At 36.6% G+C, this 22,237-nt stretch overlaps 2 protein-coding genes across 2 annotated transcripts; one reads left to right on the top strand and one right to left on the bottom strand.

Moving 5' to 3' along the window:
- Positions 1-11,202: 11,202 nt before the first annotated feature.
- Positions 11,203-11,997, bottom strand: LOC133778195 (uncharacterized). The gene is made up of 3 exons (XM_062218061.1): positions 11,806-11,997; positions 11,385-11,728; positions 11,203-11,302 (listed from the first exon to the last, which is right to left on the bottom strand). The coding sequence occupies exons 1-3, from the start codon at positions 11,995-11,997 to the stop codon at positions 11,203-11,205; spliced, it is 636 nt and encodes a 211-aa protein (XP_062074045.1).
- Positions 11,998-18,547: 6,550 nt separating this feature from the next.
- Positions 18,548-21,183, top strand: LOC133778190 (uncharacterized). Its single transcript, XM_062218055.1, has 4 exons — positions 18,548-19,874; positions 19,950-20,214; positions 20,301-20,452; positions 20,672-21,183. The coding sequence occupies exons 1-4, from the start codon at positions 18,548-18,550 to the stop codon at positions 21,181-21,183; spliced, it is 2,256 nt and encodes a 751-aa protein (XP_062074039.1).
- Positions 21,184-22,237: the final 1,054 nt, after the last annotated feature.

Raw genomic sequence — 22,237 nt, 5'->3', positions numbered from 1 at the left:
TTTATAGAGTTTAGGAATGAAATGATCTTAATTTTACTTGAATAAAAATAATGGCTTTTTAGGTGAAAATAATTTGAATTGTTGTTCAGCAGAGACTGAAGACTCGTTCACTAAGGTGCTGGATTTATGAAGAGGTTGAATGGTTGAATGGAAAACGAATTCAAAAACATTCAAAATATGCTGAAGGAAGCAATATATCGCCCCCTATAGGCGATATATCGCCTGGACCATTATTGTAACGCCCTGGTTACCCCAGAACAGTTACGATGAACCGGAAATTTGACCCGCTACCCGAGTCCTTTGGTTAAAAACGTGATCTAAGTGTTAATATCAGGTTAAGGTGAAAAACCAGCAAAAAGGAAAGGGTACATTTCATTAAGTAAATAAACTGTTCATGATACTTTCAAAATATTTACAAGTGGTTCGTAATACAAAAGAGTCGCTACAGTTCCAATCTTACAATCCCCGCCGGCCTAAGCGGCAAAAATAGGGTAAACCCCTAGTCCCTCTGAGAACTCCTCGACCGTGGCGGTCAAGCGGCCCTGTATGTACATCACATCGCCCAAGCTCTCCGCTCAAGGCTGGCCAAGCTTTTCCTTTCCTTTACCTGCACCACATAGCACCCATGAGCCAAGGCCCAGCAAGAAAACACAAATAAAACATGATATGATGTCAACAACGATCATAGTAATCATCCATGACTATTAGCCCAACAAATAGGTGACAATAGCCAACAGTCACAATAACGAGCAGTGCTCCCTCTAGCCATGTGACGATAGGGTCACCAGGGCTTAACTGATAAGTGATCCTCTCATAAATTGATCAGGATAGGTGTATGGTGATTAGTCACCAACATAACCTTCCTCACGACTCTGGAGTCGTAACTATGGACAACGTCCCTTAGCCGCGTGACTAACGGTCACCGGGGTCGTATACCTTGGCTATAGACATCTGGTCGTAGACCAGGCAAGCGCTTATAAGTTCATCGACCTTAGGGCCGGTCCCGCATTAATGCCATAGAGCCATTCAATGCGTGATCATCGACTTTAGAGTCTGTCCCTGACTAGTCAGTGTCTCAGACAGGTAATCAGTATTCATTAGCATTTAATATGCAATCCACGTTCACATATATCAACCAACATGCCCCAATATCAAACCATGCATGTCATATACCTGTACAGGGTGCAACTGTATTCATACACTGTTTTCTTACCTCAAGTTCGAGCGAGAAATATGATAAAGACGACCCCTGAGAACGATCGACCTTTTAGTTCCTTAGCGATTACCTAATCACAACCAATTATAACCTCCATTAATGAGAATCCACAATAATAGGGTCTTAACCTAAGCACCACCCTCGGGACCCCGAAACATGCCCACACGGTGAGTAGATTCGATCCCGGGCCTTAAGGATTGAAACCCCAAGTCAAAAACCCTTAAAAACACTCAAAACGGGACTTAGAAGGAACAGGGTAGCGCTACAGCGCTCAACCCCTAGCGCCACAGAGCTATACTCAGAACCGCCCAAGTGCCAGAAAGCCTCCTGAAGAGCGCTATAGCGCCCTAGGGTGGGCGCTGTAGCGCTACCTCCAAACCCAAACACCCCTGAACCGACCTTCTTCAACTTCTTCGATTCTAACTCGATTCCCAAGCTTCCAAAGCCTATTCTTGATGCCAAATAAACCCAAAAACCATCCTAACACACCCCAAACATCACAAGCATGGGAACCCTAGCCAAAACTCCCAACAAAACCATAAATTCACCCTAGAAAAATCAGCTGCAAAACAAAACCAAAACAGAGCAAACCAAAGAAAACCATGGTTAGAAACTTACCCATAGCTTGGCTTATGATGGCCTTCAATGATGGAACACACTCCCAAACTCCCAAGGCTTGCTTCCTAAGCTTGAATCCTCAAAAAAATTTCAAAAACCACAACGAACAGTGAGGAGAAGAAGGTACGGGAGAACTCTAAAGTGTACTCTGTTTTTCCCTCTTTTTCTCAGTTATCAAAGGTTATATCTATCCTAGGGGTGAAATGACCATTTTACCCCTAGGTCAATTAATACTTTCTAAAGGCTCCTAAGGACATTTTTGGTACTTTCCTCCTAACTCGTTAATCATAATTAACATTCTCCAATTCCCGCTATTCTAAATAATCTCAAACACCAATAATTCACATCCGGTTACCCTTTATCTCTCGGTAACGCTCTAATCATCAAAACCACCCCGAGACTCAACCCAAGTCCCGACGCTTAAACCTGTTGTGACTAAACCACTAATCAATATTCTACGATCGTCTCATGTCGAAAAGCTCGAACCAACCCACATCATAATGTGGTCTCAACCCATAACATCGATATGCATACAAGTAACATTATATTATAATATAATTCTCATAAACATGCATAAACACATTTAATGGCGTAATTAAGCAATTATGGCCCTCCCGGCCTACAAATCCAACCGCTAAACCACATTAGGGAATCCGGGGCATTACAATTATGCCCAAGGCAAACGTGCATCGTTTCATGTTTTCCGTATCTACGTGCTGCGATATATCGGCATTCGCTGATTATTTAAACACGAAATTACACATTTTTAGCTTAATTCAAATTGAGTAAACAGCCTTGACTAAGCCCTCAAACGTATTCAAAGTTGCTGACTGACCTTAGAGCATTCAAACTTTACCCTTATTAAATTAAATCCTCAAAATACTTAATCCTTAATCACCCATACATAACATGTGCTTAAAATCCTATTGGTTCTTATCTAAACCTTATAGTATAATAAATATTATCCTCAATATCAGACATATTAATCAAACCTTAGGTTAAAATTAATATTCCTACACTATAGGTTAATCTTAGAAAATCTACAAGTACTACTATGAGTGTCCAAATAAGTCCCGGTCTGAACCAAAAATCCACAGTCATAAAGATAATACTATAATTACTATAATACTACTATCTAATTAGCTAAGTAAAGTTCTTGGACTCTACAATGAACCCTTAAGTAAAACATAAATTATATATATTTATATAATTTACTTTCTATAAAGAATTTTTAACACTTTGAATAAATACATAGTCCAATGGTTAATTTTTAAAAATAAAGAGTCAAAACGAGTAATCGGCTAAAGTATTGTGTTCAGATAACCGATCTATCTATTCCTATTTTTAACATTTTGACAAAACTTGAGGTCCACAAGTTAATTTTTTTAAAATAAAGGTCCCAACGGGTAATCGTCTAAAATACAAGGTTCAAAATGATGTGAATCCTTCCAAAATTGACTTTTGCCGGCGCGTTAGGTGAAATTATGGGTTTTTTATTTGAAAGCTGATGGTACTTTTGCCGGCGCAATTTGGGGTTGCGCTGGCAAAGGTACCATCAGTTTTTAAAAACAAACACTTTTGCCGGCGCAACCCCGAATTGCGCCGGTGAAAGTTGTTTTTGTCGGCGCAATTCCAAAATGCGCCGGAAAAAACCTTGTTTCTTGTGGTGCAAAGTGGAGAGCATTGGGGATCACCAACTTGAACAAGGTTTCACTACAAAAAATCTTAGTTTTAGTCACAATAAATTTTGTGACTAAAAGCAAAAAATTTGTGACTAAAATTTTTTTATCTTTCTTATGCCATCACTAAAAAGTCCGTGGTTAAAAATATTAGTCACAAAAATCACATTTTGTTGTCACTAAATGTATTTTTAGTCACAATAAATTTTATCACTAAAAATAATAGGTTGTGACTAAAAATACATTAGTGACAACTTGTGATTAAGTATGATTTTTTAATCACAAGTAATTTTTTGTTGTTACTAAAAGTGACATTTAGTCACACAAAATATATGTTGACAAAAAAGTTGTCACAAAAAATTATATTTTTTTGTAGTGTTTACAACCTTTGTCCAAAAACTTATTTCCCATATCTCAAGCACTAAGGGATTTTTCACAAATGGAAATAGCTCTCTAGAATAAACAAGTAATTTGGTGTGTTTCTAGCCAAGTGCTCTAGTGGATAGAAAATTGTGTGTCTTACAATTGAGCAATAAACTCCTATTTATAGAGTTTTGAGACACCATTTGAATTTCAAATTTCATCAACCCCCATGGCTGTTACCAATGTTTAATTGGATGTTTATGAAATTAAAAATGAGTTTTGGGAGTTACATGAGTTGTATGAACCGTTCAAAGTGGGAAAATGAAATTGGTTTGGCTGCCAGCTTCACTGGTCGCGGCCATGGTCCTCTATCCACCAGGCCACGGCCAGGGACATTAGTGGCCGCGCCCACAGGCCAATTTCAGCACATCACTTTTGTGCATTTTTTCCAAACAGTTTTATACTCTTCCCACACGACTTTGTATCCTCCAAACACATTATGGGGGTTAAAATCATGTCTCCAACAGTCATATCACTAATGAATTTGATCAATTCAAATCAAAATATGTAACATCAAATCTACACTTCACACTCTTCAGCTGATAATTTCTTTGAATTGATTGGAATGCCAAGATATCTAAAAGGTAGCTTACTTACCTCAAAACCAGAGATATCCCTTATTCTTTGTATTTCCGTTGAGCTCATTCCGCAGCAGTAGAAAGCCGATTTGGTTTCATTTGGTTGTAACCCAGATGTCTGAGAGAACAATTTGAGGCCTTGTAATAACATGTATACTGATTTGAAATCGCCATGGCAGAATAACACTACATCGTCAGCGAAACATAAGTGATTTAGCTTGAGCTGAGCGCATCTTTCATGGAACTGAAACACTGCTTTGTTACCCACTTTCCTCAAGACACGTGTGAGATACTCCATGCCTAAAACAAAGAACAGAGGAGACAAGGGGTCTCCCTGTCTAAGACCTCTGCTTGCTGGAAAATATCCCTGTAGAGATCCATTTAACAATATGGAGAATCTAGGTGATCGGATACAAGTCATGATAATCTTAACCAAACGATCCGGGAATCTTAGAGCATTTAACATCTCTTCTATAAAATCCCACTCCACCGTATCATATGCCTTCCTAAGATCTAGCTTTATCATGCAACTAGGCCTTGAGTTTTTCCTCCCATAATGCTTTACTAAATCCTGACAAATCATAATATTCTAAGCAATGTATCTCCCTTTGATAAATCCTCCATGATTCTCAGCTATCAATTCAGGTAGAATAGTTCGTAGCCTTGAACAAATCAATTTTGCAGCAACTTTATAGACCACATTGCAACATGCAATAGGTCTAAAATCAGCAACTCCAGTGGGACACTTTGTTTTTGGGATCAAAGTTAAGCTTGTAGTGTTCACCTCTTTTAGCAACTGCCCAGAATGGAGGAAGTTCAGTACAGCTGCACTCACATCCTCCCCTACTATCCCCCAATTATCTTGAAAAAAGCAGCTTGGGTAACCATCAAGTCCAGGAGCTTTTATACTTGGTATATCAAATATGGCTTTTTTAACTTCTTCATTTGTGTATTCAGACTCCAGAAATTTCCTATCTTCCTCTGTTATCACACTCCCAGTTTTAATTATATTTGATCTCACTTTCCGTCTGTCTGCCATGCAAGATCCCAATAGTTGCTGAAAGTATTGTAGAAAAACTGAAGTTACCTCCTCAGGATTTTCTACCCAATTCCCAGCCATGTTTTGTATTGTATACACTCTATTTCTTACTCTCCTTGCTCTTATGCTTGCATGAAACAGCTGAGTGTTTTCATCTCCTTTGTTAATCCATTCCATTCTTGATTTCTGGTGCAGAAAAGAGATATAGATGTTATGAATTTGTGAATACACCTGCCTTGCCTCTTCTTCTTGCCTTATCAGCTGTACATTAAATGGATCCTCCTGTAAACTCTGTTGCTTCCTGAGTAAATCTTGAGAGGCTAATGAATCTGCAACTGAGATATTCCCAAAATCCTTCTTATTTATACCCCTGAGAACCGATTTAAGTCTTTTTAGTTTCTGAACCAATCTGAACATAGTCGTTCCATGACAGGGCTGATTCCAACTCTCCTGCACTTTTTGTTTAAACTCTGGTGCTTGTTGCCACATTCGGAAATACTTGAATGGTCGTTTTCCTCCTCTAACTTCTGGGTAAACTGTCAGGACAGCTAGGGAGTGATCCAGATTTCCTTCAGGTAAGAACATAACTTCTGCCAATTCATATTTGGTGAACCACTCTTGATTGGCCATTACTCGGTCTAGCTTGGAGTATATTCTGCTGTTTTTATCTTGCTTATTGTTTCATGTGAAAAAACATCCCAAGTATTTGACATCTTCGAGCTTACAATCTTCAATGCACTCCTTGAAAGCTGCAGTCCCAGCTCCCTGTGATCAGTTCCCTGCTCTTTCCTCTGAGTTAAGTATATCATTAAAGTCTCCTAGTACCACCCATGGTTTTCTAATACTGTTTGATAGGCCTTTGAGATCCCTCCACAGTAAGATCCTCCCATTTGCATCATTGAAAGCATAAACAAATGTAATAAAAAAACCTTCATTTCTGTTCCCGGTCTTAACCTCCAAATGCATCATCTGACTTGAACACTGCCTAATATCCACCTGAAACATAGCTGGATTCCAGCTAATTATTATTCGACCACCCTTGTGCCAAGCATTATTCGAAGAAAAACACCATCCTACAAACATTCTTGTATAAACTTCGCCAAGCTTCTGGGTTTTCACCCTTGTTTTCAAGAGCCCAACCAATCCTATCTTCTTTGTTGAGATTAGATATCTAATCTCATTTTTCTTGTTTGGATTGTTGAGCCCTCGAACATTCCATGCCATAATTCTATCCATTAAAGAGAGGTGGCTCTCCCCCACCTCCACTCTTATCTCTATTTCTATCTACATTCTTATCTGTAATTCCATCCGCATTCCCCTGTTTTCCCAAGAGCTGGAAGTTGTTCCCAATAGTAGTAGGGTTTTCCTCTTGAATCCGAACTCTCCACCCTTTCTAAACTGCTTGAAATCCTTCTTCGTCCTGTACCTTCTTTGGATCCTCCTTTGTATCTTTCTCTGGATTCTGTTTACTGTTTTCTGAGTTGACTGTTTTCTGCATATGCCTGTCTCATGCCCCAAACCTTGGCAATTCCTACATAGAGTCGGCTTCCATTCATATTCAACAAAAACAGATACTTCCTCATCTCTTTCATTTATGAAATAGATGAGATCAGGAAAATCCTGTTTCAAGTGTACCTCCACCAAGATTCTTGGAAAATTCAAGCGTTCCTTCCTCAAGGTAATCTGGTCCACCATCACTGGATTCTCAATTTGGCTAATTATCTTGAACAGAGCTTTCTCCCCCCAATATTTTAGATCCAAACCTTTCAACTGTATCCATATTGGTGCCTTCTCTACATTCTCTTTTTTAAAATCTACTGATGCAACCCACGGTTGGGAAGACTACCAATCAGAGAAAGGTTACAGAAATTCCAAATATGTCAAGAGGTGGAGTGTGTAGTTTGTCTTGCTGCTGTAGAGAGCATGAATCACTTATTTTTTGAGTGTATATTCAGCAGCAGAGTTGTACAGGAAATGAAGGTTTGGCTTAATTGGAGGACACCAGCTTTGTTGATACATGGGCTGATGAGTAACATACGGCATAGCAGACACAGTAGGTTCAAAAAAAGTGTATTCACAGTCACCTTGGCTGCAATGAACTATCATATATGGCTAAATAGGAATGAAGTATTGTGGCAACATAGTTGTAAACAGGTGACCAAAATTGTACAAAACATCAAATATGAGGTTAAATACAGGATCAAAGGAACTATATACAAGAGTCTAACATCTAGAAGAGACAAGAATTGGTTTGATCAATTGTAATTAGAATATTATATCAGGCCTCTTGGGGTGTTGTAGGATGTAAATATGTTTGGTTTAATACACAACTATCTGATTTACCAAAAAAAAAACATCAAATCTACACATTATTGGGTAATATTTGGAGTTACAAACTTGTAACTTCAAATATGTTACACATTTGAATATTCACATTATCCAAATATTGTAACTCTCTTTTATATGTTAAAATATGCGACACACATTGTCAGATTATTTAATTTAAAATATCATATTATAAAATAATATAACAATATTTCGTTTGTGGTTTGTTTTATATGAGAATATAAAAAAGAAGAAAATATGGCATATAGAATATGAAAGAATAAGACAGGAAAAGAAAAAGAACACCACGTTAGGTTGACAAGCAAGAATATATGTATTAAAAAAAATTAAGTTTGAAATGTGTTTCACTTCACAACATTGGACCCAATTCTATATAATGATTAGAAATTTAAGAAAAATGTATAAAATAATTTACTTATAAATTTATTGTGGTGGTGTGGCCTGTGAAGCAAAAGTTGTGATGACTATGGACCATTATCAACTTAAATATTCTAAACAATCAATCTCAGTATGAATATATATATATATATATATAGTCACGAATATTATTGATATAATTAATTCATCAATCTCAGTGACTAACCGCAGGAATATTGGGCTCTAGCGACGACATTCCAATTTTCGTTGCTAGAGGTACTTTCAGACTTACTCGCCCACGTCTTCCCTATTTAGCGTGAACCCAAATAAAAATACCCACCAATTTTTTGTTTTCCCTGGTTTTTGTTCCCTCAGACCCATATATACCCCAAACCCCTTTCTCTCTCCTCTCAGACCGAAGCCCTTCTCCTCTCAGACCCCAAACCCTTCTCCTCTCAGACCCCACTCTCTCCTCTCAGACCCAAACTCCTCTCTCTCTTCTCTCAGACCTCAAACCCCAAACCGTGAGAACCCCAATCACACAAAAGCCCATCATCTCGAGCATCCTCCAAGCTCCATTTGTGGCTCTTCCAAGCTCCGCCAGAGACGTACGGTTCCTCCAAGCTCCATCGGAGACAGTTCTGACGATCTTCCTCTCCATCTGCGGTACATATATATATAAATATTTAGTTCTACGGTACATATATATATAAGTATTTAGTTTTTTATTATTAGTATTTTTCAGTTAATTTATATAAATATATGTATATATATATTCTTTTGTGACAGTGAAGGTATCTCTCGACTCCCTCTCTGTTTTGTATGTATATGTCCTGTTTTGGACTTATTTGGGTAATGTTTTCGGCTCTGTAAGAAACTCACCATTCATTATCATTCTCAACAACCAAGTCTGGGGAATCAGATCGTGCAATCCCAAGAAGCCAAGTGAGTAAACCCAAACCCTTTTATTATTATTTTTTCTTTCAGAAAAATTAGAGACTAGGAAAAATATGGGGAGAAAACTTGGAATCTTTCGACTGGGTATTTGAGGGGGAAGACCCTTTTCTTAGATTCCCAAGTTATGGTCTTTTTCAGTGACCAAGGGTCTGTGGTGAGGTCGGTTGTTGTTTCTGACGTTGAATTTTGTGATGACCAGATTGATCTGTTGGATTTCATTGACTGGCCACTCTCTCGCTAACGCTCTCAAGCAGGTATTTTCTATTGTATATATAATTTATGGGCCTTGATCTGCATAACTCTCTTGTGTTTTTATTGAAATACTTTCAAGAACCATAAATCTAAAAAATCAAAGGTGTGTCTGCTTCTTTTCTAGCTATGTGGGGTCGCTTATTTATGCTTTTTATTCTATTTCAATGTTTCAAAACCTGTATTTGACTTGTTTGGGTAATGTCTCGCTCCCCTCGTTTGTTCTTTTTTCCTTTTTACACTGATTTCTCTGTAATAAAATTTTAGATCTTGGGGAATGATGTCACTACTACAAAAATTACACGATAAGTCAGTTAAAAACCGACTTCTGAATGTTCATAAGTCGGTTGTGAACTGACTTCCCATGCAGTGACTTATGATGTAAAAACATGGTAGGTCGCTTGGCGCCAAATCGACCTCTAGTGTAAGACATGGTAGGTCGGTTGCAAACCGACTTATGGTGTAAGACATGGTAAGTCGGTTGCAAACCGAATTATGGTGTAAGACATGGTAAGTTGGTTGCAAACCGACCTACCATGTCTTACACTAGAGGTTGGTTTGGCACCAACTGACCTCTGGTGTAAGCCATGGGAGGTCAGTTGCACACCGACCTCTAGTGCAAAACATGCTAGGTCGGTTGCACACCGACCTATGGTGTAAAATAGGGTAAGTCAGTTGCAAACTGACCTCTAGTGTAAATCATGATAGGTCGGTCTGGCACACCGACCTCTAGTGTAAAACAGGGTAAGTCGGTTCCCAACCGACTTATGGTGTTTTTTGTTTTTCATGAAAAGTGTATTATGCCAAAACAAATCCTGCTTTTTATACAAACAAACATAACAAAACAAAACATATATCACAGTAATATAAAATACTAGAATTTGAATTAAATATCCAAAATAATGATGAGTCTTAAGTTAATTACAAAATTACTCATATAAGCAACAAAAGTGTAAACTATAGTTAGACAATAAAAGTGTGTGTGTCTCTAAGAAAGTCTAAGTTATTCTAAGTATATCTCTTTAAAAGTCTAAGTTAACAAAAGTGAGTAGACTTATGTAGTACTCATCAAATCCATAACGCACTGTGCCCATTCTTCACGTACTTCATTGATCTCATCCTTTGTGTAAGAATTCTTCCCGTAACACTAAAACAAAATTCCTTGCGTGAGTTGAATTAATATACTTAATCTTGAGGTAAAGCTATAACTTTAATAATAAATATTTTCACTTACTTTACTAGTTAGCCATCGCATTGAAAACTCATTTATCACGAAGTCTTTCATCATCCTCATAACATAGAATCCACATTGTACTGATTTTGATGGTTGACGAGGACACTTAACAGTTCTCCATGCGACTTCCTTAGTTTTCGCATTATTTGTGCGCAAATGTTGAAAAACACTATGCAATAAAAACATAAACATTTATATGTTGTTAATTTTTAAATGAATTTAAGAGTATATAGTTAATTGGTTAGATTATTACCAAGAAATGAGAGATTTGATTTCATCTGGTGGAAAATTGTCAAGAGAATCCAGGAAATAGCACAATTGGTGATCAAAATCCATTATTATAAGCATCCAATGGTTTCTAACAGAAACACAAAAATATTTCATTATTAATATTATATATAATCACTAACAAAATACTAAAAGTAAAAAACTGACCCCTTATGATATGGCAACAACCACATTTGACCTGGATTTGAATCAATCATACGCTTTGATATCCATTCAACTCATTCTTCTTCAGTAGATCCAACATTTGATAACGAAATTGGCTCAACAAAACGAAAAAAGTGACTGATCTCTCTTTTCACTAATTGGAAGTATAAAATCCTACATAAAAAATATATATCTTTGTTAAATTTATAAAATAAGTTATCTACAAACTTATAATGGTTTTAAAAATCTTTGATACCTGATATATAACGATATACATGATGCTCCAATCTCCTCCATTAAGCCAAAGTGGACTATATCTTCTTGTGAGATATATAAATCATTCTCATGACCTAATATCTCGAAATCCATCGGAACTTTGGCCATGAAACTTGGCTCCACATACTTCACAGTAGTTAATAAACACTTGAGAGAGTGAGGAACCCCACTAGGAATCTTGAAGAGTATCGGGGCACTAGCTTTACTTGACACTACTTCATTTTGACTAGGAAGTCTTTGGGAAGGATGAGACTTGTCTTGTGTCATTGGGGCATTAGGTATTGGTGAACTATTTCTTTTTTGCTTCTTTGTCTTCTTAGGTAGCTTCAACATGAAAGTAACACATGTTAGTCTTGAAAAATAATTTAATCAGTAAATATAACTATTTGTTAATATCTTACCAAATTTGAATCGTATGGAATGATCAGATGAGATGGCCACTCAACAAAGTAACCGACAGCATGACGTACAAAAATGATCTCATCCTTAATAGGAAAAATAAGTTTAGCATCATTATTGCAGCACTCATCCACCCGCACACGATAGTTACCCTCTCTTAAGTCAACACAATGAATTGTTCCGCTTGTTGCCATAATTCGTCCAATAGCAACAATATCACCATTTTCTGCCAATAATCTAGACTTCTGATTATCCTACAGGCTCAAGATGAGGAAAATAATAATATTTATGTCATAATAGATATTTTCTTCAATAATAATATAAATAGGTGAAGAATAAAATACTTTTAAAGAAATTGAAGAAATTTATTTATTGCTCTATTTCTTAATGTAGTGTTTTTATGTGTTATCCATCTTCTTAATGCAACTATTTCTCACAGGTATCCTATAATATATATATATATATTAAGTTTATTTTTTTCAATGAAATGTGAAAGTTTGTTTTGCCTCTAGTTGTGGTATGGCTCATATGCACTTGTTGATATTGTTGTATTTGATGTATCTTTATATCCAAACCACATAATAAATCACTATTGCATTACTCTTCTTTTTATTAATTTGTACTCTGTTGACTAACCACTGCATTTTTAATTTTCAGGATTAATTGTTGATTGTAAGTTGAGCAGGGCTTGGTTTTGCAGGATTTTCTATAACGAAAGACTTTCGATTTTGATTGATTTATTGAGGTATTTACTCTTCAAATGTGTTTATTCTCTGTATTTAGGATTGTTTATTTTGGTTTTTTTTTTCATTATGTGCTATAAGTTGAAGAGAATACATGTTTCAACTGAATTTTTGTAAAACTTTAATGTATGTAGAAAAATATATGTTGTTCTAATAGAACCCAATATAGAGTCAAGTGGAGGTTAATCCAATTCCATGTAATTAATACAATATGTTTAAGCTATAGCTACCTATAACTAGATTGATATTTACACATATTTAGTCCTATTTAAAATAGTATATTTGTTTTTTATCAATAAAAAGAAGTCTTACTATTTTTACAAGTTTTGAGTTTCTCAGAATAATATGTATATTTGTTGTTCTTTGTGATGTTATTTTTCTTTAATTACTTCCCATCCTTTTGTAATAGTCTATCCATTTTCTTGATGCAACTATTTTTCCTCAAGAAATATGGAGTCAGGTTTACCCAAGAAAAAATATGATATATTTCTAATTAAGATGTATGGTACATGTGTGTGTTTTTTTAGGGAAATTTATGTATATATGTACCATACATCAACTCTGTGTAATGCCCCACTAATCTAGACTATTTGGACCATTAACGAAACTATACATAAAATCCTTAAAAGAACTTACATTTGCGAAAATACCATAATTTATTGAATAACTTGCAAAATAAGAGTTATTTACAAAGTAAATACCAAAATGGATATGGGATCCCATTGTCTTTAAAACAAAAACATAATTTAAAATAATAAAACATTACATAATTAGTGCGTAAAATACATATAAAAAGACATAAAACCGAAACTACATCCTCGAATCGATTAACGCTCGGCCCCTTGACTCCATTCATCATCGATACACATCCTCCAAGCGCCACAAATCTTACCGCCTCTAAGCTTATTTTCCTGCACATAAACAGAAAGGAGTGAGCCTAATGCCCAGTAAGGAAAATCTAACACAAAGTCATATACATAATTTCATAAGAAAACATAAAGACTTAACATAACACATATAACATACACTTATTATAATGGCCATTATTACTTGGGGTCCCATAGACTAAACAAGCATATGCCCATGGGATTAGTGGGGTCCTACTAGCTAAGTAGGTCATATGCCCATAACCCATTTGGGGTCTTGTTAGTCATATGGGTCATATGCCCAAGCCTACAAACATACACATATACATATCATAACACTTTTAATAACATAAAACATATAGATAACATAAGCACATAACATATTGATTCTAGCCTATTTTCCTTACCAAAGTTACCGGGATTATGGACTGAGTTGGGACTTTTGGAACACTCCTAAAACCATAAGAAAGAGTGAGTCTAAGAAAGGAGATGAAATGAAAGAGATGGAAAGACTAAACCATAAAAAAACATACTTACCGAATTATATGCTTAAGAGCTTGGATTCCCTAACCAAAATAAGAATAAGGTTAGGGGACTGAGTAGAAGGTTTTGAGAAAGGAAATAACATAAAATACAGAAAGGAACTAGAGTTTTGGGTTTACCTCAAAGATTGCAAGATCAATCTAACCTTCACCGAAATACTATAGAACTCACTTCCCAAAGTGTTTGATAAGCTTATGATGTTTAAGCTTATAGTTTTCCCCCAAACCAGGTGTTTACACTCTCACACTCACTTAACACTAGCAGCTTCTGAACTTAGAGCAAATGGTGAATAATGGCTGGGTACTAGGTCCTATTTATAGAGTTTGGGAATGAAAATATCTTGATTTTACTTGAATAAAAATAATGGCTTTTTAGGTGAAAATCATTTGAATAATCGTTCAGCAGAGGCTGAAGACTCGTTCAAAAGATGCTGGACTGTTGAAGGAGTTTGAATGGCTGAAAGGAAAAGAATTCAAAAGTATTTGAAAACATGCTGGTGGACGCGATATATCGGCCCCTATAGCCGATATATCGCCTGGACCTTTGTTCCCGAGGCGACCGTGCATCGATTCGTGTTTTCCGTATCTACGTGCTGCGATATATCGGCATACGCTGAATATTTAAACACGAATTTACACATTTTTAGCTAAGTTTGAATGGAGTAAACAGCCTTGACTAAGCCCTCAACGTACTCAAGGCTGCTGACTGACCCTATAACATTCAAACTTTACTCTTATTTAATTTAATCCTCAAAAATCTTTAATCCTTAATCACCATTCATAACATGTGCTTAAAATCCTATTGGTTGATGTCTAAACCTTATAATATAGTAAATATAATCCTTTAATATCAGTCACATTAATCAAACCTTAGGTTATACTTAATATTCTTAAACTATAGGTTAAACTTAGAAAATCTATAAGTACTACTATGAGTGTCCAAATAATTCCCGGTCTGAACCAAAAATCCATAGTAACAAAGATAACACTAAACATAATATAATACTACTAAACAATTAGCTAAGTAAAGTTCTTGGACTCTACACTCTGAGCAAGCAATTTGCGTTCATTAAAAAAAATAGAAAGAAAAAAGTAGTAATGAGTGAATCAATAAAAGTATACAATAAATAATAACCATAAGATTTATGTTATTCATTTTGTGGTTTTTTCTTTCATAAATATTTTATAAATGGTCAATATGCATAAACTTATAAATTTTTTACTAAATTTAATAACCAATAGAAGTAATAATTAATAAAATAAGTATAATAAAACAAATAATTAAATCAAATAAAAGTAATTACTAAATTATATATAAAATTGAAATTAAATTGATTATTAATTACTCACTTAATTTATTAATTAATAAACTTTAATCCAATAAGTTATTGATGATTTATTTGTAAAACATGATAATTCATTGAAAAAATAATAATTCAAATAATAATTTCTTACACTGTGCAGTGTCCTATAAAATGTCGATCGACAAGACTTGGATTAATAATTCAAATAAATTTTCTGATGAGTATGTTGCTGGAGCATTTGCATTTGTTGAGAGAGCTCAACAATTTGTGGATACAAGGGGACTAGTGAAGTGTCCTTGTAACAAGTTTCTGAATATCGAATTGCAAACGATTGATGTGCTAGAAAGTCATATTTTTTAGAATGGTTTTCTACGAAGTTATACAAATTGGTACTGGCATGTAGAGTAGGAAATAATACCGACCAATAGAGTGGTCCACCAATGTCACGAGGACGAGATGATGGATGTTCTTAATGATATAGCACAACCTAACAATTGTGAAGATGATGAGAATGAGGTTGATGATGAGATACCACCAGCATCAGAATGCAGAGGTACTAGCCAATACTATAATGACTTATTTGCCGAGAAGGAGTCTCCGTTATTCCCAGGTTGTGAAAAATACACATCTTTGAATTTCGTAGCTAAGTTGATGCATTTCAAAGTGTTGGGGAAAATTCCTAACAAATTTTTTGATGGAATCTTGGATTTGTTATGCATTCCCATCTCCAAATAAGATACCAAAGTCACATTATGCGGCGAAGAGGTTGATGAGGAAATTGGGTTTGGGTTACGAGTCAATCCATGTTTGTAAGCATGATTGTGCATTGTTTTGGAAGGAAAATTGTAATGCCCCGAATTCTCCGATATGTTTAACGGTATGAATAGTAGGCCGGGAAGGCCATACTTGCTTAATTATGTTATTAATTGATAAATGCATGTATATGTTGATTATATTATAATATGATGTGAAATCCATGCATGTGAGTCCATATTTCTAATTTACAGGGGTGTGATGATAATATGGCCTGTTGAGGGTAATTTGTGTATTTGGGTGCATAACTTGATTTGTGAATGAGATTCCATTATTATGGAGATATATTCGAGCTATTTGACATGAGACGGTCATTTTTAGTGGATTAGCGGTTTTGTCATAACGGGGTCAATTCTGAGGTAATAGAAATGTTCATTTGATAATAAATTGGGAATATTCGAGATCAGGGTGAAATTATGGAGGTTTTGACTATAATGTCCCGGGGGATGTTTTCGGGACCCTGATCATTATGTTTTATTTGAAGTTACTTAAGCTTGAAGTAGCTGTCAGATAGAACGTACGATAAGAAAACTTCCCGTTCTCCCTTTTCAAATTCTGTTTTACCGTTTGAGCCTTTTTGAGGATATCTCGAGCTCTAGGAGTCGAAATCGAGCGAGGATCGAGGCATAGAAATCCTAGGAAAGATTAGAAGCTTCTTAACCAAAGGATTCGACAGAATACAACCCAATCGAAGGTAATCGAAGTTTAAGTTTTGAGTTTTTCCGAGTTTCTAAGCTTTGAATTGATTTTGTGAATTGTTGAGTTTCCGATTCGTTTAGGGTTTTGATGCATGGGAAAGCTTGGGAACTTTGTGTTGATGATTGGGGAATGTTTAGGTATGATTTTCGAGGCTTTGGAGTGTTAAAAACGCGGTTGGGAATGGCCCAGGGTTGGGGGCCGCAACCCTGTTCTTGAGCACCGCGGCCCTAGTTCGATGAAGTAGGTGTCAGGAAATTGGCCTTGCTGGGCGCCGCGGCCCTTGCCTCAGAGAACCCTGGGGGCCACGGCCCAAGGTGCTAGGGCCGCAGCCCTTGCCCTGTTTTCGCCCCGTTTGCTCGTTTTGACCCTGGGAACCTAGTTTTAGGCCTCGGGAGTGTCCTTACTACTTGGATTAGTTGGGATTGATCTCTTGGAGGCTAGATAATGGTTTGAAAACCCTTGATTATCTTGATTATTGATGGTATCCCATATGTGTTGTGATTAGGTAACCGCTAAAGGAGTAAAAGCTAAACCGTTCTCAAGGGTCGTTCTTTTATTCATTCTAGCTCGAATCAAAGGTAAGAAAGCTGCACCCCATGTGTGACATGCATGGATATTCGTAAGGCATGTTGGTTGTGTAATATGGACATGGATTGAATATAGAATGTTGGGCATATGGTGCTCACTTGTGCATGGTACTGACTTATTAGTCAAGTTTGGCAAAGGTGCTAGTATCAACTGTGAAGTTGTGACTTATTAGTCAGGTTCGGCAGTGGCACTGGGCACTGGTCATGTTGCACTGACTCATCAGTCAGAATTGGCAAAGGTGTTAGTATCAGCTGTGAAGCTGTGACTTATTAGTCAGGTTCGGCAGTGATACTGGACACTGGTCACCTAGCGCTGACTCATTAGTCAGAACGTCCATAGCGTGGATCACCCAAGCCAACAGAGATTAGATCTAATCGACCTATTAGCATTGAATGGCTCAAAGAGCATTAATGCTAGACCGACCCTGAGGGTCAAAGAATGAAATAAGCGCTTGGAGGCTAGTGGCTTACCTAGCAGCCACTCTCCCCCGCTAAGATCATGTGAAGTTTATTCGTTTGTTCGAAAGCTTTATGTTCAGTGTGATTATAATGATAATCATTTGATAATGTTATTGAAAAGTGTTATGTTTTCTTGCTGGGCCTTGGCTTATGGGTGCTATGTGGTGCAGGTAAAGGGAAAGAAAAGCTCACCTAGCCTTGAGTGGAGAGCTGATGTGGTGATGTGTACATATGCGGCCGCTTGACCACCACGACCAAGGAGTTCTCAGAGGAACTAGGGGGTTTACCCTATTTTTGTTGCTTAGGTCGGCGGGATTGTAAATCTAAAACAGTAATGACCATTTTGTACTGAGAACCACTTGTAAATGTTTTGTTTAGCTCTGCAGAGCAGTTTGTAATGAAATCTCCATTTCCTTTTTATTGGTTTTATACCTTAACCTGTTAATTACACTTAGAGCACATTTTTTACCAAAGGACTCGGGTAGCGGGTCAAACTTCCGGTCCACCGTTCACCGTAACTGTTCTGGGGTAGCCAGGGCGTTACAAAAATGCAGGAAAACACAAGTGTCCAATTTGTGGGGAGGATCGTTGGGTGGATAAAAATACCAAGGGGAAGAAAGTGGCCCAAAACGTTATGCGTTATTTTCCATTAACCCCCGGTTGATGCGAAAATACGCGTCAAGGCACATTTCTCAACATATGAGATGGCATCATGAAAAGAAGATGGTATCATGCGTCATCCTGCAGATGGGAAAGCATGGAGGGATTTTGACCGTAGCAATCCAGCGTTTGCAATGGAACCTAGGAATGTGCGCCTTGGATTGGCTGCTGATGGATTCAATCCTTTTGGAAATATGAGTTTGTCTTATAGCATGTGGTCGGTTGTGTTAACGACTTACAACTTGCCACCGTGGTTATGCATGAAAGAGACTAACTTTATGTTGACTTTATTAATTCCTGCTCCACTGTCACCTGGAAAAGATTTTGATGTTTTCTTAAGGCCATTGGTTGATGAGTTGAAGGAATTATGGGTGAACGGTGTTCAGACTCAAGATGTTGTTGATGGTAGTTTTTTTAAGCTTCAAGCAGCTTTATTTTGGACTATAAATGATTTTCCAGCGAGGAGTAGTCTTTCTGGATGGAGTGGTCAAGGTTACACTGCTTGTCCTACTTGCAATGTATCAACACCATCAGTTCGTTTGCAAAATAAGGTTGCATTTTACGGTCACAGACATTTTTTACCAATGGGACACCAAATTAGAAAAAAGAAGAAGTTATATGGTTCAGTTGAGAAAATACCACCTCCAGAGGAATTTAACACTGAAGCTATTTTCACACAAATGAATTTTATGCCTGAATCTCTTCCTGTTAAGCATGTTAGCTACGGTGGACAAAAAAGGAAACGCACAAAAGAGCAAGTTGGTTGGCGTAAAAAAAGCATTTTCTTTGACCTCCCATATTGGGCCAAAATAAAGTTGCGACACAACCTAGACGTCATGCATGTTGAGAAAAATGTATGCGACAGCTTAGTTGGCACAATAGTCGGGTTGGAAAATAAGACCAAAGATACAATTAGCGCTAGAGTAGATTTGGAGAAGATGAAGATAAGGCCAGAATTGCATCTGAGAATGGTAAATGGTCGAATGGAAAAGCCGGCAGCGAAATACACATTTATTCCTGAAAATCGGCATAAGTTTTGTCGATTTTTTAAATCAGTCAAATTTCCAGATGGGTTTGCATCTAATCTAAGGAAGAATGTGATTGAAAAAGACAATAAGATTACTGGGTTGAAATCCCACGATTGTCATGTCATATTGCAACGTCTTTTGCCAATTGGTGTTCATTCATTCCTAGAAAAACCTATTGCCAAGACCATTATTGACTTGTGCACTTTCTTCAAGATTATTTGTGCTAGAACTCTGATTGTTTCTGATTTGGAGAAAGTGAAAACATCAATTGTTGAAATTCTTTGCGGACTAGAAATAATTTTTCCGCCAGCGTTTTTTGATGTTATGGTTCACCTGATGATACATTTGCCCCAAGAAGAAATAGATGGAGGTCCAGTACACATGAGGTGGATGTATCCCTTTGAGAGATACATGAAAAAATTGAAACATTATGTGTGTAATAAAGCTCGTCCTGAGGGGTCCATAGCTGAGGGTTATGTCGTCGATGAAGCATTGACATTCTGTTCTATGTACTTCAAAGGGGTGGAAACAAGGTTTAATCGTCCAGATAGAAATGTTGATGCAATTCCATCACCAAAGAAGTTGTCTATGTTTCAATCTCAAGGTCGTCCGATCGGTAAGAAGACATTAACAACTTTGGACGATGAACTTAAAAAAACTGTTGAGTGGTACATTCTCAATAATTGCATTGAGATTCTCCCATATATTCAGTAAGTACTTTGATCACACTAACAATATATCTACTCTTCCATTTATCTTTCAAAATTTTTAAGACTTTCATATTTTATATGTGTAGAGAGCACAAGCAGATCCTTTTATCTAGTGGTGCTGAAAACCTAGATCAATTACAGAAAAAGGAGTTCCCCATGTGGTTTTACAATAAGCTTTACAATCTTCGACAAGCGGAATCTGCAGAAGCTTCTGAAGATTTATTCTCCTTAGCAAGCGGTTCCTCTAATCTTGTTTCTTCATACACTAGGTGTATTGTCAATGGAGTTTGATTTTTGTATTATTATAGAGATAAAAATTTGAAAACTCAAAACAGTGGTGTCTTAGTACCCGGAGTAGACAACAAAAATTTCTACGGGCAATTAGAAGAGGTTATAGTGATGTCATACCTTGCTGGTTGTTCTGTTGTATTATTTAAGTGTAAATGGTTTGATATAGATCCTACCAAGAGTAGGATGAAGCATGAAAATAATATAACCAGTATATTTACTAAGTTCGAGTGGTACAAAGATGACAAGTTTATCTTGGCAACTCAGGCAAAACAAATTTTCTATCATGATGATTTGAAAAATGACCGGGATTGGAAAATTGTTGAAGAAGTTCATCATAGAAATGTGTGGGACACCCCAGCAGCTGATGAACAGTTGGATCCCATTGAAATAGATGTTATGCATGACACAATATCATCTGATTTCCAATTGTTTATCGATCTTGGTCCGTTGCCAGAAATCAATTTTTGCCATAGAGATCAACCGCCATATATTGTCAATGTAGATACTCCTGTTGATCAAGAGGAAGATGAAGAGGAAGAGGAAGAGGAAATGGTCGATGAAGAGGAAGAGGAGATGGTCGATGAAGATGAAGAGGAAGAGGAAGAGATGGACTTAGAAGAAGATAATGTAGAAGAAAATGAGAATGATAGTGATAATGAATATTATAGTGATGATTAAGTTGTAATTTTTGCATTCAAAGATTGTTTACACTTATTATTTATGGATAACCATATTATTTATGTTTATCTTTATTTGTCAACATTTTATTATATGCACACATATATCATTATATTTAAATTTATTAGATATGTCTTCTGCAGTAATGCGACATCACGGAGGTGATGGCGGGGCAGATCCTCCTCAAGATCCAACACATATAGAGGCTGACTGTGAGAGAGGTAATTCATGCACTATCTACTGTTTTTATTCATAAATTAACCTTATAACTATAGATGTATAATTTAATATTATGTAATTGTAAAATAATAGTGCCTGCAATAAAAAGGTGTGGCATCAACAAAGGGATATCAACCCGAGAGGCTAGGGCTGCCTTAGGTAGACCATTACCCCTTGAGTGGGATGTTCGAGGAAAGACGTACAAGGAAATTGGTGAATATTCTCACCATTTGTCTCGGGAGATCGGCCTTCTCATTCGACAATATGTCGATCCCGACTATGATCGATGGGATAAAGTACCAAAGGAAGTTAGGGATCGAATATTTCCTCATCCACAGGTAATTTATTTCTTATCTTTTGTATTTTGTTGAATTTAATGTTAAATTTGACTAATTAACTTAATTTATTTTAATTTAGGATGATTTATTCGATATTGGTCTCACTCAGTATGGGGCAGAACACCGAAGTGGCATTCTTCTCGGCATTCAACGATCTTGTGCTGATCGTTACTCAGAATGGAAGAATGATCTATCTACTCACATAAAGAAGCATGGTCTGAGACATGCTCCTGATGGTTTGGTAGAAGAAAAATGGAAGAAGGCGCTTGGTTATTTTGATCGACCTGAAGTGAAGGTCAAATTTCTTTTTAATTTAGTTTTGTTAATATAACATATATATAATTAACACAATGTCATTTTGTAGAGGCGCTCTGAGATTAATGCTGCGAATCGAGCAAAACAAAATAGCTTCCAAGGATCGCAGTCTACGCCAGCTCTTCGTTATAAGAAGATATTTTTTCTTATTAAATTTTTTAAAAAAATCATATATTTTTATT

Source organism: Humulus lupulus, chromosome 5 (genome assembly GCF_963169125.1).
Source record: "Humulus lupulus chromosome 5, drHumLupu1.1, whole genome shotgun sequence".
NCBI lineage: Eukaryota > Viridiplantae > Streptophyta > Magnoliopsida > Rosales > Cannabaceae > Humulus > Humulus lupulus.
The sequence above is the reverse complement of the archived record's forward strand: the minus strand, read 5'-3'. Positions and strand labels throughout refer to the sequence as shown.